The sequence below is a fragment of the Marmota monax genome, unplaced genomic scaffold (assembly GCF_021218885.2).
Source record: "Marmota monax isolate L192 unplaced genomic scaffold, Marmota_monax_Labrador192_F-V1.1 WCK01_AAM20220418_F8-fsc00048, whole genome shotgun sequence".
Taxonomy (NCBI): domain Eukaryota; kingdom Metazoa; phylum Chordata; class Mammalia; order Rodentia; family Sciuridae; genus Marmota; species Marmota monax.
Window position 1 is genome coordinate 6585153 of NW_026694895.1, and position 25355 is coordinate 6610507.

Here is a 25355-nt window from a genome sequence, read left to right on the forward strand (position 1 = left end):
CAAGCTCTGTTATAGTATATATGGCTCTATTAGTGTTTTTCTTTTTTAATTATTTATTTTTTTAGTTTTAGGTGGACACAATAGCTTTATTTTATTTTTATGTAGTGCTGAGGATCAAACCCAGTGTCTCATGCATGCTAGGTGAGCACTCTATCACTGAGCCACAACCCCAGCTCTTATATTAGTGTTTTTTAGAAAGCTGAAAATAACTTTTCTTATGAAACTTTCATTTTAGTAGGGGAGAGAAAAGAAGAAAATAATTAAAATACATAGAATGTTAAATAGTAATTTATTCTAAGAATTAAAAACAAACAAAAAGCAAAAGAGAAGATATAATATTTTATGGAGAAGATAGTTGAAGGGCCCAGAAAGACTTCACTGAGACTGTGATTTTAGAGTAAAGCACTGAAGGCAAGGAGAAAGTGTGTCATGTGACTATTTGAGGAACAGGATTTGAAGCAGAGGGAAGAGTAGAGCTAAAGGGCCTGAGGCAGGCATGTACTAATTTGTGTACTAAAATATGTCCAAGTGTAGTATGGGCACCCGTGTAGTTAGGATAGAGACAATGGTGTAAGGGGGCAAGGGGTACAATAGGGAAAGAGATGGCAGAGGTAAGTGCAAGGGGCCAGATCATGCTAGGCCTTCTAGGACACTGGAATGACTGGCTTTTCTTCTGAGCAAGACAGGAAATTATAATCACCACCATCAGCAATACACTGTTACTTTAAAGGATTTTGTTTGTACTTGAAAAATATTGATTAACTCTCTCCGCTTCTTGGTGGTCATGTCCAGATCTGCTTTCCTCCACCACACTCTTCTACCATGGTGTCCTGCTTCCCCTTGAATGCAAAGCAATGGAGCCGGCCATCTGTAGACTTGAGACCTCTGTAACTGTGAGCTTCAAGGTAAACTTTTCTCCTTTAATTGTTCTTGTCAGGTCTTTTGGTCATAGCAGTGAAAAAGCTAAAACAGAAATTGGTGCTCAGAGGTGGGGTTGGTCCCATCCCTTCTTTCTCTGCCCCTATTTCCCTCTTGTGGAATGGAAATGTTTACTCTGTGCCTTGTACATTGGGTACATGTAACTTGCTTTGGATTTTTACAGAGGCTTACACTGAAAATTTACCTTGAGTCTCAGGAGACTGAACTTGGACTTTTGGTTAATGCTAAAACTATTGAAAGACTATGGGGACTCTTGGAAATGGACTAAATGTATTTTGCATTAGAAGATAGACATGAGCTTTTGTGGGCCAGAGGCAGAATGTCGTGTTTTAGATATTAGGTATTCCCCCCAAAACTCATGTGTGAGATAATGCAAGAAAGTTTAGAGGTGAAATGATTGGGTTATGAGAGCTTTACCCTAATCAGTGCAATAATCCCCTTATAGGGTGGTAACTATACACAGGTAGGGTGTGACTGGAAGGGGTGGGGTCATTAAGGGGGGCGTGACTTTGGGGCATCTATTTTGGCCCTGGAAAGTGAAGTTGTCTCTCTCTGCTTCCTGGAACCAAGTCCTGAACTGCTTTTCTTCTTCTGCCACATACTTCTGCCATGTTGTTCTGCCTCACCTCGGGCCCTAAGAAATGGAGTCAGCTATCTATAGACTGAGACCTCTGAAATCATTAGCCCCAAAATAAACTTTTTCTCTAAAAGGGTCAAGAGAGGGTGAGAGAAAGGGAGAGACTACTTGATTACTAAAATACTTGTTTTTCTTTTTTTTTTTTTGGTACCAGGGATTGAACCCAGGGGCACCCAACCTCTGAGCCACATCCCCAGCCCTTTTTATAACTTATTTTGAGACAGGGTCTCTGTAAGTTACTTAGGGTCTTGCTAAGTTGGTAAAGCTACCTTTGAGCTTGTGATGGTCCTGCCTCAGCTTCCTGAGTTGCTGGATTATAGGCATGTACCACCATGCCTGGCAATAATTGGTTATTTTAGAATAGAAAACAATAGAATCCTTTTAAGGTTATTTTGTACCTGATCCCCATTCATTGTTTGAGGGACAGAATTTCAGAAAGCAATTTGAAAATTAGTTTGTGTACTGTACTATACATGTAATTTTGTTTTAAATGAACAAAGGTAACAGCAATTTATTAAGAACTTGTCTACATATGACCCACATTCCTTTTTTTTTTGGTACCAGGGATTGAACTCAGGGGCACTCGACCACTGAGCCACATTCCCAGCCCTATTTTTGTATTTTATTTAGAGACAGGGTTTGGCTTAGCACCTTGCTGTAGCTGAGGCTGGCTTTGAACTCACCATCCTCCTGTCTCAGCCTCCTGAGCTGCTGGGATTACAGGCATGTGCCAGCACACCTGGCAAGAGCATACTAGCTTTCTATCACTACCGCTTAGTAACCTAAAACAACATAAATTTGTTACTATATAGTTCTATCATTCAGAAGTCCACCCTGGATTTCACTGGCTAAAATCAAGGTGTTGTCAGGGCTGAATCCCTTTTGGAGGCTCTCAGGGAATCTGTTTCTTTGCCTTTTCTAGCTTCCAGAGGTACCTGCCTTTCTTGGTTCATAGTTGCTTTCTTCCATATTCAAAGCCAGCGCTGTAGCATCTCCTGACCCTGCTCATGTCATCCCATGTCCTTCCCTGACTCTTGCGGACTCTTATACTTCCTTCATCCATTTTCATGGGCCCTTATGATTGTATAGGACCCACCTGAATAATCTCATACCTCCTGTTATGGTTTAGATATAAAGTGTCTCCCAAAAGCTCATGTGTGAGAATATAGGAAATGTTCAGAGGTTAAATGATCAGATGATGACAGTTGTAACCTAATCAGTGGATTAATCCACTGATATAGATTAATTGAATATCATCTAGATTGTGGCTGGAGGATGTAGGTCACCGGGAATAGGACTTTGAGGTTTATATTTTATCCCTGGTGAGTGGAGCTCTCTCTCTGCTTCCTGGTTGCTATGTCCTGAGCTGATTTACTCTACCATGATGTTGTGCCTCACCTGAGGCCCAGAGCTGTGGAGTTGGCCAGCCACAGAGTGAACTAAAATAAACTTTTTCTCTTCTACATTGTTCTTAGTGGGTCTTTTGGTCCAGAAACCAAAAATTTAACTAGAACTGTTCCCTATTTTAAGGTTCTTAGTCAAATCTGCAATGTTACTTTTGCCATGTAAGATAATATTCACAAGTTCCAGGGGTTAGGACTTAGACATCTTAGAAGGAAGGAGCATTATTCTGCTTACTACCAAAGATTATCTCTAAAATCCCTTTGTCTGTGCATTACCTCCTGTCTCCTCAAGGTATTCTCGCTCATACTTTGATTCCTTAACCCTTCAAGCCCTGTAGGGCCTTCACTTCAAGGCTACCACTTTTTCACTGCCTCTCCTTTCCTTGATGTCCAGGAAATGATTTAGGGGTTATCATTATAATCCCTCCTTTATGTACACCTTCCCTCCCTTGTCACTCTTGTCTTATTCACAAGGCAAAACCCCAACCGTGGTTAACACAACTCTACCCCTAGTCTGCCTTTGTCCTCGTGTAGTTGAACATGGTGGGAGGAACACTCAATCTCACTGAACAGTCTCCTATTCAAGTCCATGACCAGGAACTTCAAATGGGCCCTTAAGGCTGCCTGGCAATCATGTGATGTCTTCCTAGTCCATTTCCTTTTCCACTTTCCTGAAAAATAATTTTACGCTTTCTCTCTTCTCGAACCTTTTATATTTGCTTCTCCATCCTTACTCTTGGCTCATGACTTGACTCTTTCTTCACTGAAAATATGCAAGGCAAGCCGGTCACAGTGGTTTATGACTGTAATCCCAGCAATTTGGCAGGTTGAGGTAGGTGGATCACAAGTTCAAGGCTAGCCTCAGCAACTTAGTGAGGCCCTGAACAACTAAGTAAGACCCTGTCTCAAAATAAAACATAAAAAGAGCTAGGGATGTGGCTCAATGATAAAGCACTTCTGGGTTCAATCCCCAGTACAAGGAAGGAAGGAAGGAAGGAAGGAAGGAAGGAAGGAAGGAAGGAAGGAAGGAAGGAAGGAAGGGCAAGAAGGAAACCCTGAAGATTCCCACCACCTATTTTCCTACCTGTCAGCTTCTATGTCATTGTGCTCTGCCTTCCTGCTAATGGGTCTTGAACTGAATCCAAGGGGCTGTGATCTTGTATATATGAAGGGAATGAATCTTTATTTTCAATAATTTTATCTGAAATCTAGCATTTCATTCAACTATGAATGTAGGTGATAAACATAGTAGCACTAGGGGTGCCTATGCTTGTGGCCCAAATGTACACCATAGGAACATGAAACAGGTTTAGTAAATATTGTGGAATACTCTACACATGTACTACTACTTTGGAATTGTGGTAGTTATTAGAACCAGTGCTAGATGTTTTATGCTGCATTAATAAAGAAATACATGTGGCCTGGGGATATAGCTCAGTAGTACAATGCTTGCCTAGGATGCACAAGGCCCTAGATTTGACTATAAAAACAAACCAACAAACAAAACCCACATGCATTAATGTACCACAGATTTGATTTTTGAAACGATTTGATAACTATGTATTGGTATAACTAGTTTTCTTATGTATTTTATGATTTTTTATTTATTTAGTTTTTGGTGATGAGGATTAAACCAAGGGACACTTGACCACTGAGCCACATCCCCAGCCCATTATTTATATTTTATTTTGGGCAGGGTCTCTCTAAGTTGCTTAGGGCCTCACTAAGTTGCTGAGGCTGGCCTTTGAACTCGGGAACCTCCTTCCTCAGCTTTCCAAGCTGCTGGGATTACAGACAGATGTGTGCTACCGGGCTCAGCTGTTTTTTTATGCATTTAAAAATATTATTTTAAGGAGGAGCATCCATGTGTTTCACTCTTCAAAGAATACATGACATGACATATAGGAGGATAAAGACCCGCCCCCTGCAGATGCTCTGTCCATGCTTCTATCTATAGTCAGTTTTTCTATTTGTGCACTAGATCTCATCTTCTTTCACCCACTGTTCCATTTGTCCTCCTTTGTTCCCCCAGGGCCTCTACCTTCCATATAGTCTGAGTGCTGGAGCTGATCTCTATGAACGGCATCAACCAGGTATCTTTATATTCTGACTTCTGTTTGGACTCAGATAATGGGAGACACCAACAGATCATAGAAGGGTAGAGTAGGGAAGAGTTGAGGTATTTATCCTCATTCCCTGCCCAATCTTGGGTTAGCAGAAGCTCTGTTATGGCTTTGTGTCTGCAACTCTTCTATTTGTAAAACTCCCTCTCTTGAATCATAACTGCTCCTGAATTTGTTCCTTCAGGGGGTCCTTCTGCTGTGGTGAATTCCCCAAATTTACCACCCCTTGGGACTTCCCTTAAGTCAGCCCACATATCTACAACAGTCTCTTTAGGCTTTCTTTTTTGAGTACACCATTTGTTTTTTTACCAGGACCCTTACTATTTACTATGTTGGGGCTCAGAAAATGATTCTACCAAAGGTGCTGCTTTAGACTTCAACCTATGAGTACCAGAGGAGTAGCATATGCAAGGAAGTGCTTTCTCTAAAGTTTCCCTATCTAGCTAAAGACTGACTCCAACAAGGAGGGACAAAATTGCCTTCAATCCTCTTCCTTCAATTTCATTAATGAGGATAGATTGATGGAGGAAGAAACTGACAAACACCACATGTGGAATGCAAATAAACTTTGTCCCAGGTCATTGTGTGTTCTTTAGACTCATTTATCTCTTCTACAAATCATTTACTCTTTTTCTAAAATTGTCTACAACCCCTACTTCCCTCTACCCTATGAAAAGATGGTTTTTAAGCCTCAACCATCTGGCCCTTCTTTGAGTTTTCATATTTGATATGATTTCCATGCACATTTGCACATTAATAAATCTATATGTTATTAATCCATTGCCAATTATTTTCAGCAGATTTAAAAGCTCAAAATCTCAGAGGATGGAGGGGAAATTCTCATGGCTGTACAACCTAGACTACCTACCCACAGCTGTCCCCGGGAACTCTCCCAGCCCTTGTTTCATTCCCATCACGAAAGTCTCGGGTTTTCTTGGGAATGGCAACTGCCAATTCCTAGATAGCCAAACCCACTGCTATGGTTTTGGGTGGTTTGAGTGCACCATTGTGTTTGAAGATTTGGTCCTCAGGGTGGCGGAACCTTTAAGATAGAGAGCTCAATAGGAGGTCCTGGCAACATGAAGTAGCCCAGGTTTGACCTCCTGAGTTTTCATTAGAGGGTTGTCATAGGAGAAAACCTGTCCCGTTCTGTCCACACTCTCTGTTGCTAGTTTTAGATGCACTCATTTACTTGCACCTGCATGCTCCTCTGCCACTGCTATTCAGGCTTGTGTTGAATTTTTAGAGTGTTCAGCCTCCAAAACTGTGAGCTAAATAAGTGTCTTTTCGGCCAGGTGCAGTGGCGCACGCCTGTAATCCCAGCAGCTAGGGAGGCTGAAGCAGGAAGATCTCGAGTTCAAAGCCAGCCTCAGCAATGGTGAGGCGCTAAGAAACTCCCTGAGATCCTATCTCTAAATAAAATACAAAAATTGGGCTGGGGATGTGGCTCAGTGGTTCAGTGTCCCTGAGTTCCAATCCCTGATACCCCTCACTCCCGCAAAAAAAAAAAAAAAAAGTCTTTTTTTCATACCTGCCTGTCAGGTATTTTGTTATAGTGACTGTTTTAGTCAGCTTTTTCACTGCTGTGACTAAAGGATCTTACCAGAACAACTATAGAGGAAAAGTTTGTTCAGGAGCTAAAGTCAACACATCCCCTGCTGAGTTCACAGCAACACTCATTCTATTTTAAAAATGAGGTGTTGCTCAATTCTAGAATTGCAAATAAAGCTAATTAGATCATTTTTTTCCTCTTTCTTTTTTTCTTATTTTTTTTATATTACTAGGAATTTACTCCAGGACTCTTTACCACTAAGCTACCCAGATCTTTTTGTTTTTATTTTATTCTTTTTTTTTTTTTTTTGTACTAGGGATTGAACCCAGTGGCACTTAACCACAGAAAAAACATTCCTATCCCCCACCCCTTTTGCTTGAGACAGAGCTCGCTAAGTTGCTGAGGCTGGCTTTGAACTTGCAACCTTCTGCCTCAGACTCCTGAATAGCTGGGATTACAGTGTGTGCTACCACCCAGTTAGATCTTTAAATTAATTTTGTTTAAATTTGTTATTTTGTTTTTTGACAATTCTAAACATAAATAAAAGAAAAGAAACCAGGCTCCATGGCACTTGCCTAAAATCCTAGCTACTTGAAGGTGTAGGAGGACTGCACCTTCAAGGTCAGCCTTAACAATCTAGCAAGATCCTCACTCATCAACTTAATGAGACCCTGTCTCAAAAAATAAAAATTATTGGAGATGTATGGGGATGTAGCTCAGTGGTGAAGCACCCCTTCCCTGTACCAAAAAAGAAAAAATAAAAAAATTATAATCTCTGATTCTATATTTCTACTTCTAGATTCCTGTCCCCCCAAATTAAACAACTACATAAATATGTACATCCAAGAATATTTATTCAGCAATATTTATGAAAACAATCTAAAATTCCAACAATAGAGAGGTTTAAATAAAGTATGAAATAATCATACCATGGAAAATTTTACAGCTGTTCAAAATAATGATTTTATAGAATACACAATGATTTGGGAAAATGCTTAGGCTAAAAAGTTTAAGGTTAAAGAAAAACAGCATATAAAACTGTACATAGAGTAGGATTCCAAACTTCAAATACAAACACACATATATACATATATACATATACCATACCACAAGTAAAAAAAAATGAAAAAAAAAAAATAAAAATGTTAACACTAGTTATCTCTATGTAGTAAGAGTATAAGAGATTTTCATTTGAAGTTTTCTGTATTTTTCAATTTTCTCCAAAATTATGTATTGCTTTCACATTTAGAAAAATAATAAATAAACATTAACAATAACAACAATAATAATACAAAAATAAGATCAAAAGGTTTCCAAAAGACGTAACATTGTATAATTTGAGTATCCTTTTTGTTTTATTTTATAAATGGCTAAATCTTCCAGCTAAAAAGTTTGTATTTCCAGTAGTAGTACTTGTATTTTTTCCTTGACTGGATTTGGATACAGGATCCACTGCAACATATTTGATTTGGAAACCTCCTGCTGTTACTGAAGCATCACTCAGAAACTTCAAGGTCATGACATTTCCTATGGAGACAGGAGCATACAAAAGAACAAAGTTACTTTTTTTTTTTTTGGTCTCATAATTTGAAGATTCACCTTTCTCATATAAAAGTGGCCCTTCCTTCCCTTTCTTTCCTCTTTTGTACTGGGAGTTGTACCAGGGCCTCACACATACAAGGCTGGTGCTCTCTACCTCTGAGCTGTCTCCCCAGCCCTTTTTATTTTATTTTGACACAGTCTTGCTAAATTGCCCAGGCTGGACTCCAACTTGCTGTCCTCCTGCCTCAGCCTCCCAAATCATTGGGATTACTGGTGTGTGCCATCTCTTGCCTTTGTTTGTTTTTAAAAATAGAATTCTCAGCCCATCCCCCAACCCCTAACCACCTCACCAATTATCTCCTGCAGCTCTGACACCTTTCAACTTTCTGTTAACATTAAAATTTTTTTCAAGAGTAGAAAAAGAAATATAAATAGAAGTTTTAATAGATCACCTTTTCTAGAAAGGTTGCAACAGAGTAATAAATTAATAAGATTTGAGCATTAATCATTCAAGGATAGAACAGGACATTCCATATTTTGTAATAATGATGAATAAATTAGAATTGAATGCACTGCAAGGCTGGGTGTGGGAGTAAGTTAACTAGAAGTGTCTGTTTAAAGACTACTTAGAGGCTGGGGATGTGGCTCAAGCGGTAGCGCGCTCGCCTGGCATGCGTGCGGCCCCGGTTTGATCCTCAGCACCACATACAAACAAAGATGTTGTGTCCACCAAAAACTAAAAAAAAAAAAAAAATAATAAAGACTATTTAGAATCACAGCTCAATGTAGCTTTGGTATTTTTAGTTGCATAAGTATTGTGATAATTTTATGACTTGGAGGAAAACTAAGAGTATATGAAAATGCCAATGACTGGTGCTGGGGATGGAAAAAAGAAACGAAAAAAAAAATGAAGACTTCTAAGAAAGTTAAGATTCTTCACTAGAAAACAGCAATTTGGGATAATATTAAAGAGTAATCATGCTTATTGTGAAAAATGTACGCCTCTACAAGGACATTTCTGGAGGCATATTTCTTAGAAAAAGACAAAATAATTTTGGGAGGAGTAGATTTTGGAAAACAGCCTATTATATTCAACCATTTGAGATTTACTATACAAATCAGCACATTAAAAGTTCCCCGTGGTCTTCCAATAAAAAAAAAAAGTGTTTGACAGTGTTTAACCCAATGTTTCCCAAATTAACTTGACCCCAAAGCCCTTTGCTATTTAAAATATTTTACAGAAGCCTTTTCTTCAGAATATTCTCTGGGGAATGCTGTTCTAAGATAAAAATGTAAAAAAAGTAATGTACAATTATTTTTAGCTACAGAAGGTTTTTGGTTTGTTTTTTGTTTTCTGTGTGTGTGTGTGTGTGTGTGTGTGTGCGTTGTTGGGAAATGAACCCCAGAAATCAATCATAAGCTACAGGCTACTGTAGTGTTCGCAGATTTGCAGATTCAATATTCTCACTGAATTTCCTACAAATAAAGAGGATCTATATATTTTTAGTGCAAGGAGTTGGTATAAATCTTTAAGTATAAATAAAAAAATTCTTATTGTTTCCAAGCTAACAAGCTATATCTAGCCTTAGTTATCACAACTTTACTTATTTTTTTATTTTTACTTTTTGTTGCTGGGGATTGAACCCAGGGTGTCACACATGCTAGGCGTGTTAGTCAAGTGTTCTACCATTGAGTTATGTCCCCAGTTCCCAGCTCTCTCAACATTAAAAACTCAGGTGTTGTGGGTCACATTTGTAATTCCAGCTACTCTTGGAGGCTGAGGCTGAGGTAGGAGGATGGCAAATTGAGGCCAGCCTGGGCAGTCTGGGGGAGACCCTGTGTCAAAATAAAGAAATTAAGAAAGGGCTTGGCAGCAACAGTGAGGCACTAAGCAACTCAGTGAAACCCTTTCTCTAAATAAAATACAAAATAGGACTGAGGATGTGGTTCAGTGGTTAAGTGCTCATGAATTCAATCCCCACTATCAAAAAAAGAAAAAAAAGAAAGAAAGAAAGGAAGGAAGGAAGGAAGGACTGGGGATGTTGTTTAGAGGTAGAGCACTATCTAGGATGTGCTAAGTCCTGGGTTTAATCCCTAATATCACACACACACACATACACACACTCACTTACACACACACACACATACACACACTCACTTACACACACACACACACAACATACAAAGTTAAAAAGTGAGTGATAATAACTAGTAGGTCCTTTACTATCAAGGATACAGTAGTAAAACAAATCAAAGTCTTGCTCCTAGACTTGAAACATTACCTGTGCTAATGATGTCTTCTGGAAGCTCATCACCACAGTATCTGAAAGGGAATTTTTAGAAAAAAAGAGGTCACATAAAAGAATCTTTTATAGTTACTGAAGTGGCTCTTTGATTCCTTTAAGCAGTGGCTCATTTTTTCTATAATTTTAAAAATATTTCTTGTTTTTTAACTTGGATTTGTAAGAGAGAAAAGGGGTTGAAAGTTTGTTGTTTGAATCAATTCACAATATTAATTAATTAATTATTATTATTATTATTATTTGGTACTGGGTATTGAATCCATGGTACTTAACCACTGAGCCAGATTCCCAGCCTTTTTTATTTTGAGACAAGTCTTGCTAAGTTGCTTAGGGCCTTGCTAAATTGCTAAAGCTGGTCTCAAACTTGCCAATTCTCCTGCCCCAGCCTCCTGAGCCACTGGGCTACCACGCCAGGCTGGAGAGTCTAAAATAATGGTTACTGTGGTTGGGGATGTTGCTCAGTAATAAAGTGCTTGCCTAGTATGTATGAGGCCCTGTGTTTGATCCCCAGCACTGATAAAACAAACAATACAAAGAAAGAATAAAAAATGAGTTATTAAGTGGGGACATACACATATAAAACACTTAATTGTATATTTATGTCTCATGATATTTTGTTCCCTGTATTAGAAAAACACGAAAAAAATATTGCGGAAGGGAGCACTTGTTTTTTTATGGCAAAGAAATCTATTTTAAATAAGACATACATTGTACATTTAGCTAAATTGTAAAAGGGAAGGGGCTATTCTTTGCTAATTTACTTTGCATTCATAATACTTATCACAAGGCCTTTTACAAGGAGAAAGGCAACAATTGCTGAATTTATAATCATTTTTAGGAGGTTGACAGGAATTAGAACACTTAATAACCCCAACAAATTCTTCAACTAACATCTCTCTTTTCCTATTGTTAGTCAAATCATGAGTTTTTAAATACATTAATAAATTAATCAAAATGCTATTATCATATTTTAATAATAAGTACCTGTAGCAGTCAACTAAGAAAAATCTTAGTTGAAAAAGAATGTGATGTTATCAAAGAGTAGAAATATTGGAAAATCAATATTATATGCTGAGAAAAAAAAATTAAAGAAGCAACAAGTAATACTGAGCACTCACTGAACTTCCTGTATGCAGAAACACACGTACCTTCCCACAAAGCCATGGATGTCATCATAACTGTCATATATTTCAACATAGTCAGCCAAGCAACCTGGGTCATCTTCAATGTCAAAGTCCAAAAAACTCAGGTGAATACGCTGACCATACTTGAGTCTAATGTGCCAGTAGCATACCTGGTTATCTTCATACTCATTTGGGAAACCTGGAGATTTAAAAATTTGCTTTGGATCTGTAAAGACACCACCACATTCCTTTGCTGAAATTGAAAAGAAAAGAAAAGAAAGCCTTAGGAAGGTAATTATCCTTATTTAAAAATAATACTTCCTTCTTAGACATTATTTATTACTCTTTATGAAATACTAAAGAAATTGCTTAATATATAGTACCTATAGCATATTATGTATGCATATAGCTAAAGAATAAATATATTTTTTTCATTAAAAGTTTCTCAGTTACCGGGAACATGCATTCTTGCTAATATTTTAGTAGTAGAAATCTGTTAATGAAACAAGCTTGGTGTATTCTGTTGCTGTTTCATTTTAAATTGAGCATTAAGGGAATGAATTGTTTTAGTTGTAACTCTGCCAATATGTCTATCTAGAGGCCTGTTGCCATTTCTGTCTTCAGTGAAAATTTGTCCCCAAGAAAGTTGGTGTAGTGTATTCTTGGTTATCAAAAAATACTCATGTAGCTTCAGGGTTTTGAATTGATGAATATTCATGAGGTGTGGAAAAGCATGATACACACCACAATCTCAATCACACAAAATGGGATATTGTGTATATATGCACACAACCTAGAGGAACACGTCCAAATAAGCTTCTTGTGACTGGATGACTTTTTTCTTTGCTTGTGTGTGTGTTTTTTTTTCCTGTAATGTACAATTTACTTTTAAAAAATAAAAATTATTTTAAAAACAAACAAACAAACAAAAAGTTTCTCAGTTACCTAAAATGAACATGAAGTATTTGTGATTTTTTAAAAAGTAAAAATAGCAGGAAAAATGGTAATTTAATTGTGTTTCTGTTTTCATTTTTACTTTATAAAAAAATCTTTTAAGGCATAAAGTGTACATCTTTACATCTTTTTTTGGGGGGGGACACAATGCCTTTATTTTATTCATTTTTTTTTTTAATGTGGTGCTGAGGATCGAACCCAGTGCCTCACATGTGCTAGGCAAGCACACTACCACTGAGCTACAACCCCAGCCCTAAAGTGCACATCTTTTGTTTATTTATTTATTTTGGTACTATGGATTGCTTAACCACTGAGACACTCAGACACATCCCCAGCCCTTTTTAATATTTTATTTAGAGACAGAGTCTCGTTGAGTTGCTTAGGGCCTTGCAAAGTTGTTGAAGCTGACTTTGTACTCACAATTCTCCTGCCTTGACCTCCCAAGTTGCTAGGATTACAGGGGTGCACCACCACATTCAGCCTACTTTTATGCATTTTGCCAAATATATGTATACACCCATCTTACCAGCAGCCTAATCAAGATGGTAGTGATTTATTTATTTTCTATTACTGGGTATTGGATGCAGGGCCTTCAGCAAGTGCTGTGCCCCTAAACTACATCCTCAGCCCTTTTTCTACTTTTATTTTGTAAAAAGATTTATTGGTGCATTATTACTACATATAATACTGAGATTTACTGTTATATATTCCTACAATGCACACAATAGAACAATAGAATTGTTCTATTTAATTTAATTCCCCAGTACCTCCCCTTTCCCAATCCTTTTCTAACATTTTACTTTGAGACAGAGTCTTGCCAAATTGCCTAGTCTGGCCTTGAAGTTACAATCCTCCTTCCTCAGCCTCCAGAGTACCCAGATTGTGGGTCTGCACCACCACATCCCGCTCAACAAGGTGAGATTCTTTTTTTTTTTTTTTTTCCTGTTCTGTGGTTGTCACAACTGTCTTCAGGTACTCACTTAGAATAATGGGTCCTCTAAGTTTTGTGTGGAAAATTATTATAGAATTTTAGAATCATAAGGCACCATAACAGTGACTCAATCCAATAAAAGGGAATAATTTATAATCATTCTGTAACTTTTTTTAAATTTATTTTTTGGTGCTGGGTATTGAACCCAAGTTCTCGTGCAGGCTAAGTTCACACTATACCACTGAGCTACATCCATAGCCTTCATTCTGTACTGTCTATAGTTAGGGGATTTGTTTTTATTTTGTTACTGGGGACTGAACCCAAGGGTACTTTACCACTGAGCTATACCCACCCTGTCCCTTTTATGTTTTATTTTGAGACAGGGTCTCAATAAGTTGTCCAGGCTGATCTCGAACTTGATATCCTCCTGCCTCAGCTTCCCAATTTGCTGGGATTATAGGCATGCACCACTGTGCCAGGCTCTTTTAAAACCATACTGGTTTTAAACCAACATTGAAATCCTAATACTTGTGAATTTGATGGAGATATTCATGTTTGTTTTTTCCAAGTCATTCATCTTATAAATTTCAGTATGTCATATAACCTGTCATAAGAAAAACAAGCAAACCAAAATAGAAAAAGAACAAATAAAAATATTTTTCAGAACTAGTGGGTTTGCAATATGACCCAGAGAGAAGACTGTAGTGGAACTTAATTTTAATGCCCTATCAGTTAAGTTTTTAGTATCCAGGATTAAAAAAAAAAAAAAAGGTAGAAGCTGGAAACTCAAAAAATAACCTGTGTGGGTAGCATTTGAAGATATATTTATTTTAAATATATGAACTAAAGGTTTTTTCCAAGAATATTCTCCTTTAAAATAGCAATTTTAAAAACATTGTGTTAGAGCCCAGACTGGTAGCACAGGCCTGTAATTGCAGTGACTCTGGAGGCTGAGGAAGGAAGGTTACAAGTCTTGCTACTTTAGCAAGATCATGTTTCAACATAAAATATTTAACAAGTTCTGGGAATATAGGTTGGTGGTAAAGTGCCTTTGCGTTCAATCCTCAGACTAAATAAATAAATAAATAATTTAAAAACTGTTTAAAAATACTTAATACTATAGCAGTTAAGGGAATTTATCTTCCTAAGGCTTAATCTGAACAGGATCCTAGAAAGGCTGGGAAGAAATGGAATGGCCAAGGACCTAGTTGACCATTCTATATTTCATTTTCTTCCTCAGTAAAATGTAACTATGCCTACCTCACAGGGTTATTCTGAGAATGAAATATGGAAGATAATTTATGAGCGTTATGCAAATGTAAGCTAATGTTACTGTATCATGAAATATCATGTGATACGTGGTTTGTCTGTGTTCAAAAACATGACATCACCAGCTTTGGGAATGACTTGTTCTGTTCATACATTCTATTTTTGTTGTATGTCTGTTAGGGAAATATTTCAAATACTGAACTAATTTGGTTGCTTATTTAGATAAACCTATTTAGCTTTGTGGTTATTGCTTAATCCATTGCTTATTTAGAAAATGACAGATTTGCAAAACTGACTGGATATCTAATGACTATTAATTGGTTAAAAAATATACATGGGCAATGGTGTTGCATGCCTGTAATCTCAACGATTTGGGAGGCTGAGACAGAAGGATCACAAGTTTGAGACCAGCCTTGGCAAAAATAAATAAATAAATAAATAAATAAATACGTCAATCAACATCATGTCATGCATTCCAAACTTGAAATGAGCTACTACTTCTGAATATTTAACGATCTTATTATTACTTATTTTAATCAACTCTAACTTGGTAATTTGATAAGTAATAATGCTTTATTTCTTGATAGTATAATAATTTTTTCACTCCAATTATGTTTCAATGAGCTGTTCTAGTTCTAATTTAGGCAGTTTGCACTGTCCTTCAAGAAGCCGTGTCCTAAATAATCAGCATTCTACGAAATCTAAAAGTAAACTAAATATATGGAAGAAAAGGGGGAAAAGGGAAGGAGGAAAGGAAGATTTAGATACTGTTAACCATGAGGACTAAATACACAGTAGTAGAATACTATCTAAGACTAAATCATGTTAAAACATGCCAAAAGTGACTTGGAAGTTACAGTCCTATTATAAATGCATTGTAAACCCAGAGTGGTTGTGCATGCTTGCAATCCCAGATACTCCAGAAGACTGAAGCAGGAAAATTGTGAGTTTGAGGCCAGCCTGGATAATTTAGCAAGACGCTATCTAAAAATAAAAAATTAAAAGGACTGGGATAGCTTAATGGTAGAGCACTGGCCCCACCTGTGTGGAGGCTGTGGGTTCAATCCTCAGTACTGAAAAAAACAACAACATATATCTTGTTTCAAATAAGATGAGGACATAGCGCTAAGCAAAATTCTTTCTATTGGGAATACACATACTTTTGAGATATAGGTTAGTTATAGACATAAAAGACTATTCTTTTGTGATTAGTGTCATTAAATAATAAATTCTATAACCATATGCTAGAACTTCACTGTAACTCTCCCATTGTGCTATGGAATTTCTTACAAGGTGGATCCTAGTGGAACACTACTTAAGTATGTTTATGACCATATGCCAGAAGGACTTTGTAACATGTTATATAACACTTGTAATATTGTCCTGGGGGGAAATATCCCAAAAGAAGAGTCTATTTTTTTCTTCCAATAACATAAACAAAAATAACTATAGAAATTACAATGAATTAATTTTCTAATTAAATATTTTGAGCAATCAAGAAAAATATGAATAAAAATAATAATAAATAATCATAACCAGTATCTACAGAATATAGTTGTTAAGCCAAATCACAGAGTGAGAGTTGTTTTGGTTGGAAATCTAAACATTTAAATCTTCCTCCCTAAAAGAAAATTACAGCAAATATTTATTTATTTTGTCTCCTTTTCCCCATTATCCAAGGGATAATTTTGAACAGTTAACATTTGGTCACTTCACTTTATTGCTGTAGGTAAGTAATTATGACAAATTTATAATCTGGTCCTCCACCCCTCTCTTTTTTCTCTTCTTTGTAACCAGGAAGTTCCTTGGCACAGAGAAGACCCAAATTCTCACCCTACCTGCCTACTAATTATTGATTATATGATTTTGGATAAGTTACTTAAGTTCTGTAAAAGTTTAAATTTCTTGATTCCTAAAACAGCAATAACAATAACTTCTTGTAGAGTTGTGAATATCAAGTGAAGTTGTGAATATCATGTTGGTGAAGGAGGCTACTTCAGTGACTAGCACAGTAAAAGCACTCTAAGAATGGAGTTATTATTAATATTTATCATTACCAAATTTAATGTTTTTTCTGGAAGAAAAAGCCATTTTTTAAAACCATCTCTGAACAGTCTATAACTATTTTGTTGTTGCTTATTGTGTAATTTTGTTTGTAAAACATCGAATGCTCATTTTTAACAAACCATGTGGATTGAAGCAATAGGCATCCCATCTTTCACTCCTATTGAGACGGACTCCGTAATCAATAATTCCAGTTTTTCCAAATCCACAGTTGGGCCCTGGTTTCACAATGGGATATCCAACCCTGCCCTTGGCCATCCATCCAGCAGCACAGACATGAAATCCTGCAAGCAGAAGAAAGGGTTATGGGCTTAACAGGTAAATTCCTCAGCTGAGCTGAAGTCACCTTAACAAAGAGGGTCACTTCCAACAATAAGTTTCCCAACTGCCCAAGTCCAGTTCATGTAAAATGGGAAAAAAATATTTCCTTAAAAAAAAAAAAAAGTTTGCCCAGGCATGGTGGTGTATACCTGTAGTCCCTGAAACTTGAGAAGCTGAGGCAGGTAGATTGCAAGTTCAAGGCCAGCCTCAGCAATTTAGCAAGACCCTGGGCAACTGAGTGAGATCCTATCTCAAAGTAAAAAATAAAAAAGGGCTGGGAATGTGGCTCAGTGGTAAAGTGGTTTCAATCCCCCCACCACCAAAAAAGAAAAGCTTGATGTCTCTTGGCTAAGATCAAGTGCAGTATCTATTTTTATCCAGTTAATATTTAATACATCCCCTATCCTTGGACAATATACTGAATGGATTTTTGAAGCAAGGAAATGGAATAGGAGCTTGTTTTGACCACTCTAAGAAGCCACCTAGTATTGCACTACCTACAGGAATGGTATATCCCCTTGGATGGCAATAGGAAAAAAAAAAGTTTGAACAGAAATAAAATATAACTTGTTACTTTTACAAGAAAATGATCTTACTAGGAAAAAACAAATAAGATGGACCACAAATCATACAATGGACATAAAAATATTCCAGGTTCAGAGCTGGTTTTCCCATTACCATTAAATAATTTCTGTAATTACTGTAAATTCAGAAACATATTAAAAAATTTCAAGTGACAATTTAATGACTTTCTATTTCAGGATCAATTAAGATATTAGTACTATTTGAAAGAATTTGAATAATGATAAATACTATTACAAATTTCAAATGAAGACTTGGCCTTGTTTCCCTGGCTCAGGTTTGGAGGTGTTTTAAACTCTGTCACTGCCATCAAACAAGGATGTTACTAGAGGTCCAGGAAGGATCATCAAGACTATGGCCTTGGTGTCCACCATGACAGTTCCTTTGCCCCACATAGCCTTGAGCTGTTATCTGGGAAGGCTTTGGGGTATCTGAGAGGATACTTTTACTGATGACCCTTCAAGTACATAGATTCTGCATCTGTGCACTCAACCAACTGGGCAATCAAAATTTCTCTCTCTCTCTCTCTCTTTGGTAACAGGGATTGAACTCAGGAGCACTGAGCCACATTCCCAGCCCTTTTTTAAAAATTTATTTTATTTAGAGACAGTGTCTTACTAAGTTGCTTAGGACCTTACTAAATTAGTGAGGCTGTCTTTGAACTCATGATCCTCCTGTCTCAGCCTCCTGAGTGGCTGGGATTACAGGTGTGCACCACCCCAATGGCAAAAATCTCTTTTTTAAAAAAATTGTGTCTCAGGGGCTGGGGTTGTGGCTCAGTAGCGGAGGGCTTGCCTTGCACATGTGAGGCACTGGGTTCCATCCTCAGTACTACATAAAAATAAATAAACAAAATAAAGATATTGTGTCCACCAAAAAATAAAAAAAAATTTTAAATTGTGTCTGTATTGAACAAGTACACACTTATTTCTTGTCATTATTTCCTAAACAATATTGTGTAACTATTTACAAAGCATTTACATGGTATTAGATGTTATGAGTAATCTAGGATGATTTAAAATATATGAGGGAAGGGGATGTAGCTCAGTGGTAGAATTCTTGCCCAGCATGTACAAGGCTCTGAGTTTGATCCCCAGCGTAGCAAAATAATTAATAAGTAAGTAAATAAAATTGATGGGAGGATGTGCATGTGTTAGGTGAAAATACTTCATCCTTGGGATCCATAGAATCCTGGAACCAATTTCTCTCTGATATTGTGGGATAACTGTATATCACTGTTATTATACAATAGCATAAGTTTGACAGGCATTTTCCTGTCAGTAAAGGAGTTCTGATGGGTGTGGTCCATTCTCCTACAAGCCCAAGAGAGATGACAGCAGCACTGCCTCTCCCCACCCTTTTTCAAAGAAGAAAGTAGCTCTATAATTGTGAGACCTCCCTATCTACCTTCCTTTCTTCCTTCCTTCCTTTTTCTTTTGTGGTACCGGGAATTGAACCCAGGAGTGCTCTACCCCTGAGCTACACTTCCAGCCTTTTTATCTATTTAGCTACACTTCCAGTGTACACTACCAGTGTATGCTCAGTGTGTACTACCACTGAGCTACACTTCCAGCCCTATTTATTTAGTTAGTTTTTGCAATGCTGGGGATCAAACTCAGGACCTCATGCATTCGAGGCAAACGCTCTACCACTGAGCTACACTTTCAGCCTTTTAAAATTTTTGTTTTGAGACAGGGCCTCACTAAATTGCTCAGGCTGGCCTCCAATGTGTGATCCTCCTGCCTCAACCTTCTGAGTAGCTCGGATTACAGGTCTGTATCACTTGGCCCAGCAATTTTTTTTTTTTTACCAGATATTCTTTTTTTTTTTTTTTTTTTTTACTTTCCAAGTTTCTCCTGACATTTTGCAATCTGCTTACCTTTTCCTCATAGCTTTCAATTCTGTAGTACAAATGCAGTCTTTCATTTAATGTTAAAAATATTGGGAAAAAAGTCTCTAAATTCAATATTTCTCCTATAAAGTAAATTTCTTTGTAAAACTCAATGTAGTAGCATCATTTACTAGCTGAGGAAACCCATAAGAAGTCAAAAGTTAGAAAAATATTGAAAATGAATAGCGGGACTAGGGTTGTGGCTTAGTGGTAGAGTGCTAGCCTAGCACACATGAGACACTGGGTTCCATCCTCAGCACTACATTAAAAAAAAAAAAATGAAGGTATTGTGCCCATGTATAACTAAAAAAAAATATTTAAAAAAATGAATAGCAATTACATTAAAAGTAATGAGAAATTTAAATGATATTGAGAAAATAAAGTTTTCATTTTCTTTTGATGTTTATTAGTTCTCACTGAACTGTAACCCCAAGTAAGAGGCTTCTAGAGCCCTTCTGGCTCTAGGTGGAGAGAAGAGGAGAAACCAAACAGCAAAGATGTCCTGGGTGCTAGAGAACTATCCAAAAGTACTTGCAAGAGGAGACTCACTGAGTGTCATAGGAAAGGTGAATTGTTTTCCCCCAAGGCTGAAAAAGAAGAAAAATCAATACTAAATGAGTTACCAATTTTTCTGGCTGCCTCTAGCTGCTTGTAGGTGGCAAGACGACCGCCCTCAAATTCACACACCGCCTTAGCTTCTGCGTAGGTGAGCTTGTACTTGCCAGACCGGGCTTCTCTGTGGTATACGCCCGCTGCTTGTTCTGTGAAATCACAAAATGTCATCAATACACTCTTATCCATTCTTGCGGAACAGGGAATTTTGCCTTAGCTGAAAGATTACTTCAACTATTGTTCCTGCCAAAGAACATTCTAGGTCAGCTGCTTTGGGTAGCTGTTTTTATTATTAGAAAGCTTTGGGAAAAAATATGAATAAAGGGAAATTTGGGGACATAAAAAAAAACATGAGGCTGGATTGTTTCTGACATGATAACCAGAAAGAAAGTTTGGTTTCTTTCTTTCTTTCTCTCTCTCTTTCTTTCTTTTTTTAATTTTAAACAAGATTGTATTTCTACATTATCATTAAGTGATAAAGTTTCTATTTCTTTTGGCTTTAAGCCCTAAAAACTTGGAAAAGTAAGCAACAGGTAAGAAAAAAATGAGTGAAGGCCAAAGAAACCAATGAAAATGGATCCATTATGTAGGCTTACAAATTATGGAGAAAAGAAGCCAAAATATCCACGTGAGGGAAATGACTAAGGTGATATAATTGAGAGCTTAGTAAATAAATTAAAAACTACAAGAGTCCAAAGCAAATGAATACTTGGTTAAGGAAAAGGAAAATAGATTCGAACACACTAAAGAAAAATTGGGCATATTTAACTGCCAGTTAGTCCCTCACTTCCTTGTTTGGTTTTTTTTTTTTTTTTCTAGTTCACATGCTGTTTCTAACATATTTTAGGCAGTGTTAAGTCATACATGAGTTGTCTTCCAATAGATCATTGTTTAAATGGATTGTTTTTAAGTTGGAGTACCTTCTGCCATAGAAACCATGTGAAGAGATTCCAAAGACAATAGTCATAAAGTTAGCCCTAATAGTTCTACCAGATTATGGTTCTGCCAGATTATAGTTAAGTATGTCTACCCTAACCTGTGCAGTCAGCCACCATTAAGACCATTCCCAACAAGAATGTATATTCCTTGGCACGCAGCAAAACATAAATCCAGTGCTATTAAGAAACACAGTTCAGTCCAATTCAATGTTCTTCCCAAACTAAAGTTGACACTGCTACAATTCAGTGAGAGATGGTGTGTGGCATGTTCCCTGCTTTTCTAGATTCCAGAGGACCCTGCTCTTTGTTATATGGTAAAGGCCTATCTGTCACACACAGAACACCTTAGTCAGTTTGATGCTCATAGATCCAAGAATACCAGCAGAATCAAATCATACCCAGTCAAGATGTCTTCCCTTTTGCAAATCACCTACCGCCCAAGTGTCCTTCCTATGGCGAAGTCTCAGTAAACTTCCACTAATTTCCAGTTTGGTTATTTTGAGCAAATACCATGAGGTATTTTGCTAAGCAGGGTAGATCAAGTCCCATCCTCAAGAAAATGGGACAATAGTGGGTTATGTGTGTTATCTTTATCTGTAAATACTTAAAACACTAAGACATTTGATAGAAAAAGGATTCATGCCTAATTTACTTACATATTGTAATAAAGATTGTTAATTTTTAAAGCTGTTAATATTGTATCTGTTCCCCAAGAATATAAAGTAAGAATCCTTATTTGAAAAAAAAAATTGTAGGAATTATTTTAATGTGTTACAAGCTTTCTCAATCTGATTTCTTCCATATTTTACTCCAAAATTAAAATATGATGTTTGCAGGGGAAAAAAATTAATAGATTTTTTTAAAGAAAATAATTTAAAATCTCCCCCGCCCTGGTAATTTTTTTAAAAAAACTTTTGGTACATGCTGATACTTTTCGAGTAATAAGATAATAACTCTCAGGAGGCTGAGGCAGGAGGATCTCAAGTTGGAGGCCAGCCTGGGCAATTTAGCAAGACTCTGTCTCAAGATAAAATAAAAAGGACTAGTGATATCACTGAGTGGTAGTATGCCCCTAGGTTAAATTAGTAACTGAAATAGAAAAAATGTGTGCGTTATCATTTTCAATTTAATTTGCTAAATGTTAATATTCTACATTTTTCTTCCCTCAAAGAGCACCAAAGTTCCCAGTGTCTTGCTTGATGAGCAAGTACAGAGAACTCTTGATGTTTGTACTTGGAAATTTTAAACAAGGCTTTTATTTTAAACTACTCCTCAGTTCAGAATTTTAACCTATTAAGATGGGCCTTTGTATATTAAATCCTAATTTTAAAAGTTTTATCTTTTAGAATCACTAACATCTTAATAATTTTTAAATCAATAGTCAATTACTTTTTAAAGCTGAAAATTTATATATATATATATATATATATATATATATATATTTTTTTTTTTATTTTATTTTTTTCACTAAGTTGTAACAGTAGTGAGTTGACTCTGGTTTCCACAGCTGGTCCTACCATGAAGGCATTATGTGACCTTGTATAAATCACCGCCTGAGCCTCGATTTCTCCTTCTGTCAAATGGGGGTAAAACCAGCTCCTGTCCTATAAGAAGAGCTCAGGTAATGTTGTTATCCCTTTCCCTTGTCCAGATTCAGAACAGAGGCTGAAAAGAATTGATATTTGTATATTTTTAATGTTCATGATTCATGTAAACTAATCAAAATCTCTTGTGCTTTAGGTTTTTTTTTGTTTTGTTCTGTTTTTAAATTACAATTTAAGGAAGCAGAAGATATCAGAGTTAAAAGTGTCCTGTTCTTGATAGTTGCTGACAGATTTCTGCCTTCTAATCCAATTCTCTTTCCTTCCTAAATAGTTTCTAACATTATATGGACCCAACCAAGTGTAAACGATTTGTGCTAGGCTGACTGGTCAATAATTTGTCCCAGATTGAAGCACTTTGCAATTATTCTGAGCCTCAGATTTGCAGCATACTATTAACAAAGATTTGGATTTGCTTCTTTCTCTGGGGCAGAACTTCTATAGTAGGTTTATATTTTTGTAATATACACTAACGCTTAAAAAAGTCCAAATTACTTGATCACTAGAGAGTTTGATAACATTTCAGTTTATCTGTATGGGTTTAATTTCCTATTAGCTTTGTGCTTTTTTTTCCATTTCTGACAAATATGTATATATTTCCTCAGTTGGATTGTATGCAATGAACATAAACAAAGAGGTTTGTTCATTCCTCTGCTAGATTCCAGAACCCATCTTGGCTAAATAGATCACACTGAAACTGGTTCACTGGCTCAAGCTGGAAAAAAAAAAGGCGGCAAGGCTGTGCATTACAAATTGTGCTTCTTAATGAAATCCGCATGCTTACAGTTATCACCAGGGGGAAATAAGCCGAATGGGAAAATAGTCTACATCTACAACCATGTGCTGCTTAGCAAGCATAAAACCAAAATCTAGGTTAATTTTGTTTTCTTTTTCTTTCTTTACTCTGTTTAAGAATCTGTCATTTTTACCCCCAAGCAATTCAAATTTTTCTCTATTAAACACAATAATGAATGTAAAAAATATCAATTTTTGTATGATATGAATTAAAGTATTGTTTACAGTACTATAAAGAGTGTTTAGCATTTTGTGTATTTTGGCTTTTTAAATTTTTTCCTATTGTTTATCTGTGCCGTTTGGCCTATGTCATTACTTACATTTAGCAAAACAGAACAACAAAAGAAACTCCTTGTTTAACAAAAGGGTTAGAAAAGTATTTATATGAATAGCAGAACAGTAACAAAAAGAAGCAAATGGTAAGAGTGCATTCATAAGTAGAAAACTTTTTCATTTTTTTTTCTATATTGCAAGTTGGCTTTCTTAAAATAGTTGAAAGGTATTTGGAAAAATTAAGACATACCCTACAGCTCAGAGTACATAAAACAATGACTACAAAATTTTTGCATATTCCACTTTATTTGAAATCTGACTGCAAATGCAATTGAAATAAAAACAAACTAATATATTAGTGATTTTAGTTTGCTAAAGAAAACTTCTCACTATGCTATCACATCCGCTTTGAAGAATTTTAAAATACACTTTCATAAGAAATATAAATCTTAACCTATTTTCTGTGAAACAATTCATTTTATACAGAGCTATTTTTAAATTTTAGAAGGCATGCACACTTTTATTTTCAAATGGTATTTCAATGGCTCTCTTTCCTAAGCATTTTCTTTGAAAACAGCCTGAATCAGATTAAAATTTTTCTTTGATTCACTCTTTCATGGTTTCAAAGAGTTGACATTCCCAGCAAGAAGCTTATGAGTGAAGTTTCTTACCAAGCCATATGGAGTTATGAAAAATTCCATTCTTGAATCCCCATCCTTGAGCCTCTTCCCACAGCAAGACGAATAAGTAAATTAAGATGATCATATCTTCAGTTACAGTGAAGTTAACAGCCCGGCAGAGGCTGCTCACGATAAATTCTCAGAGCAGCGGCTGAAATGTGACTGAAACATCTGGTTTGCACATCTTTTAAATAGTTTTTTTCAACTGTGAGGTCAGCAAGTGCTCTCCAATGGCATTTTCCGTTGTAGAGTTACACAATTAACTCAGTGTCTAAAGCCAAGTCCTCTGACTCATTTGCATTGGCAACCAAAACTAAGGCTATAGGATGATCATCTTCGTTTTAAAAGTCACTTACTCAGAAAGGAGTTCATTTATTCTGTCAGTCACAAACACTTTTCTAATAGGAAGTGTGTGTCATTTGGTGCAGATTCAAACATGATTAAAAGAAAGCCAAATTTCAGTAGGAATTTTAAGAGAAATCTTGAATGTCTTATGAGGGGCTCAGCACTGATCTTGACCCTGGTAATGTTACATTGGTTTTCCTAAACATTGCCAAATTTAAAACGTTGTGCATAGGCAAATCCTGAGCCTTCTTCAGTGATGTAGGATTTCCTGCCTGTGGTTCTGGGTAAAGTCTATTGCAATCTTTGGTTTGTTGTGTTCAGCAGCTAAATAAATACATGAGCTCCCAGAAAAGTAGTTCAATTTCAGAGCTTTGGTACATTCAAGTAGCTTTGGAGTGTTCTATTATAACATAAATTTCCCTGGGTCACACATCCTTGAAGTGTTGGGGGAAAGGTGGGTAGTCAGTAATAAAGCT

At 36.5% G+C, this 25355-nt stretch overlaps 1 protein-coding gene, 1 long non-coding RNA gene and 1 other non-coding gene across 3 annotated transcripts; 2 read left to right on the forward strand and 1 right to left on the reverse strand.

The window, feature by feature from the left end:
- Nucleotides 1-7489: 7489 nt before the first annotated feature.
- On the reverse strand, nt 7490-24680 carry Tnfaip6 (TNF alpha induced protein 6). Its single transcript, XM_046426935.2, has 6 exons — nt 24526-24680; nt 20259-20396; nt 16964-17125; nt 11648-11876; nt 10479-10519; nt 7490-8181 (listed from the first exon to the last, which is right to left on the reverse strand). The coding sequence occupies exons 1-6, from the start codon at nt 24617-24619 to the stop codon at nt 8015-8017; spliced, it is 831 nt and encodes a 276-aa protein (XP_046282891.1). The 5' UTR covers nt 24620-24680; the 3' UTR covers nt 7490-8014.
- LOC131423502 (uncharacterized) lies at nt 11785-17917 on the forward strand. Its single transcript, XR_009225162.1, has 3 exons — nt 11785-11914; nt 13388-13492; nt 17053-17917. It is a non-coding gene; the product is annotated as an uncharacterized LOC131423502 (long non-coding RNA).
- On the forward strand, nt 17492-17681 carry LOC124080906 (U2 spliceosomal RNA). Its single transcript, XR_006847902.1, has one exon. It is a non-coding gene; the product is annotated as a U2 spliceosomal RNA (small nuclear RNA).
- Nucleotides 24681-25355: the final 675 nt, after the last annotated feature.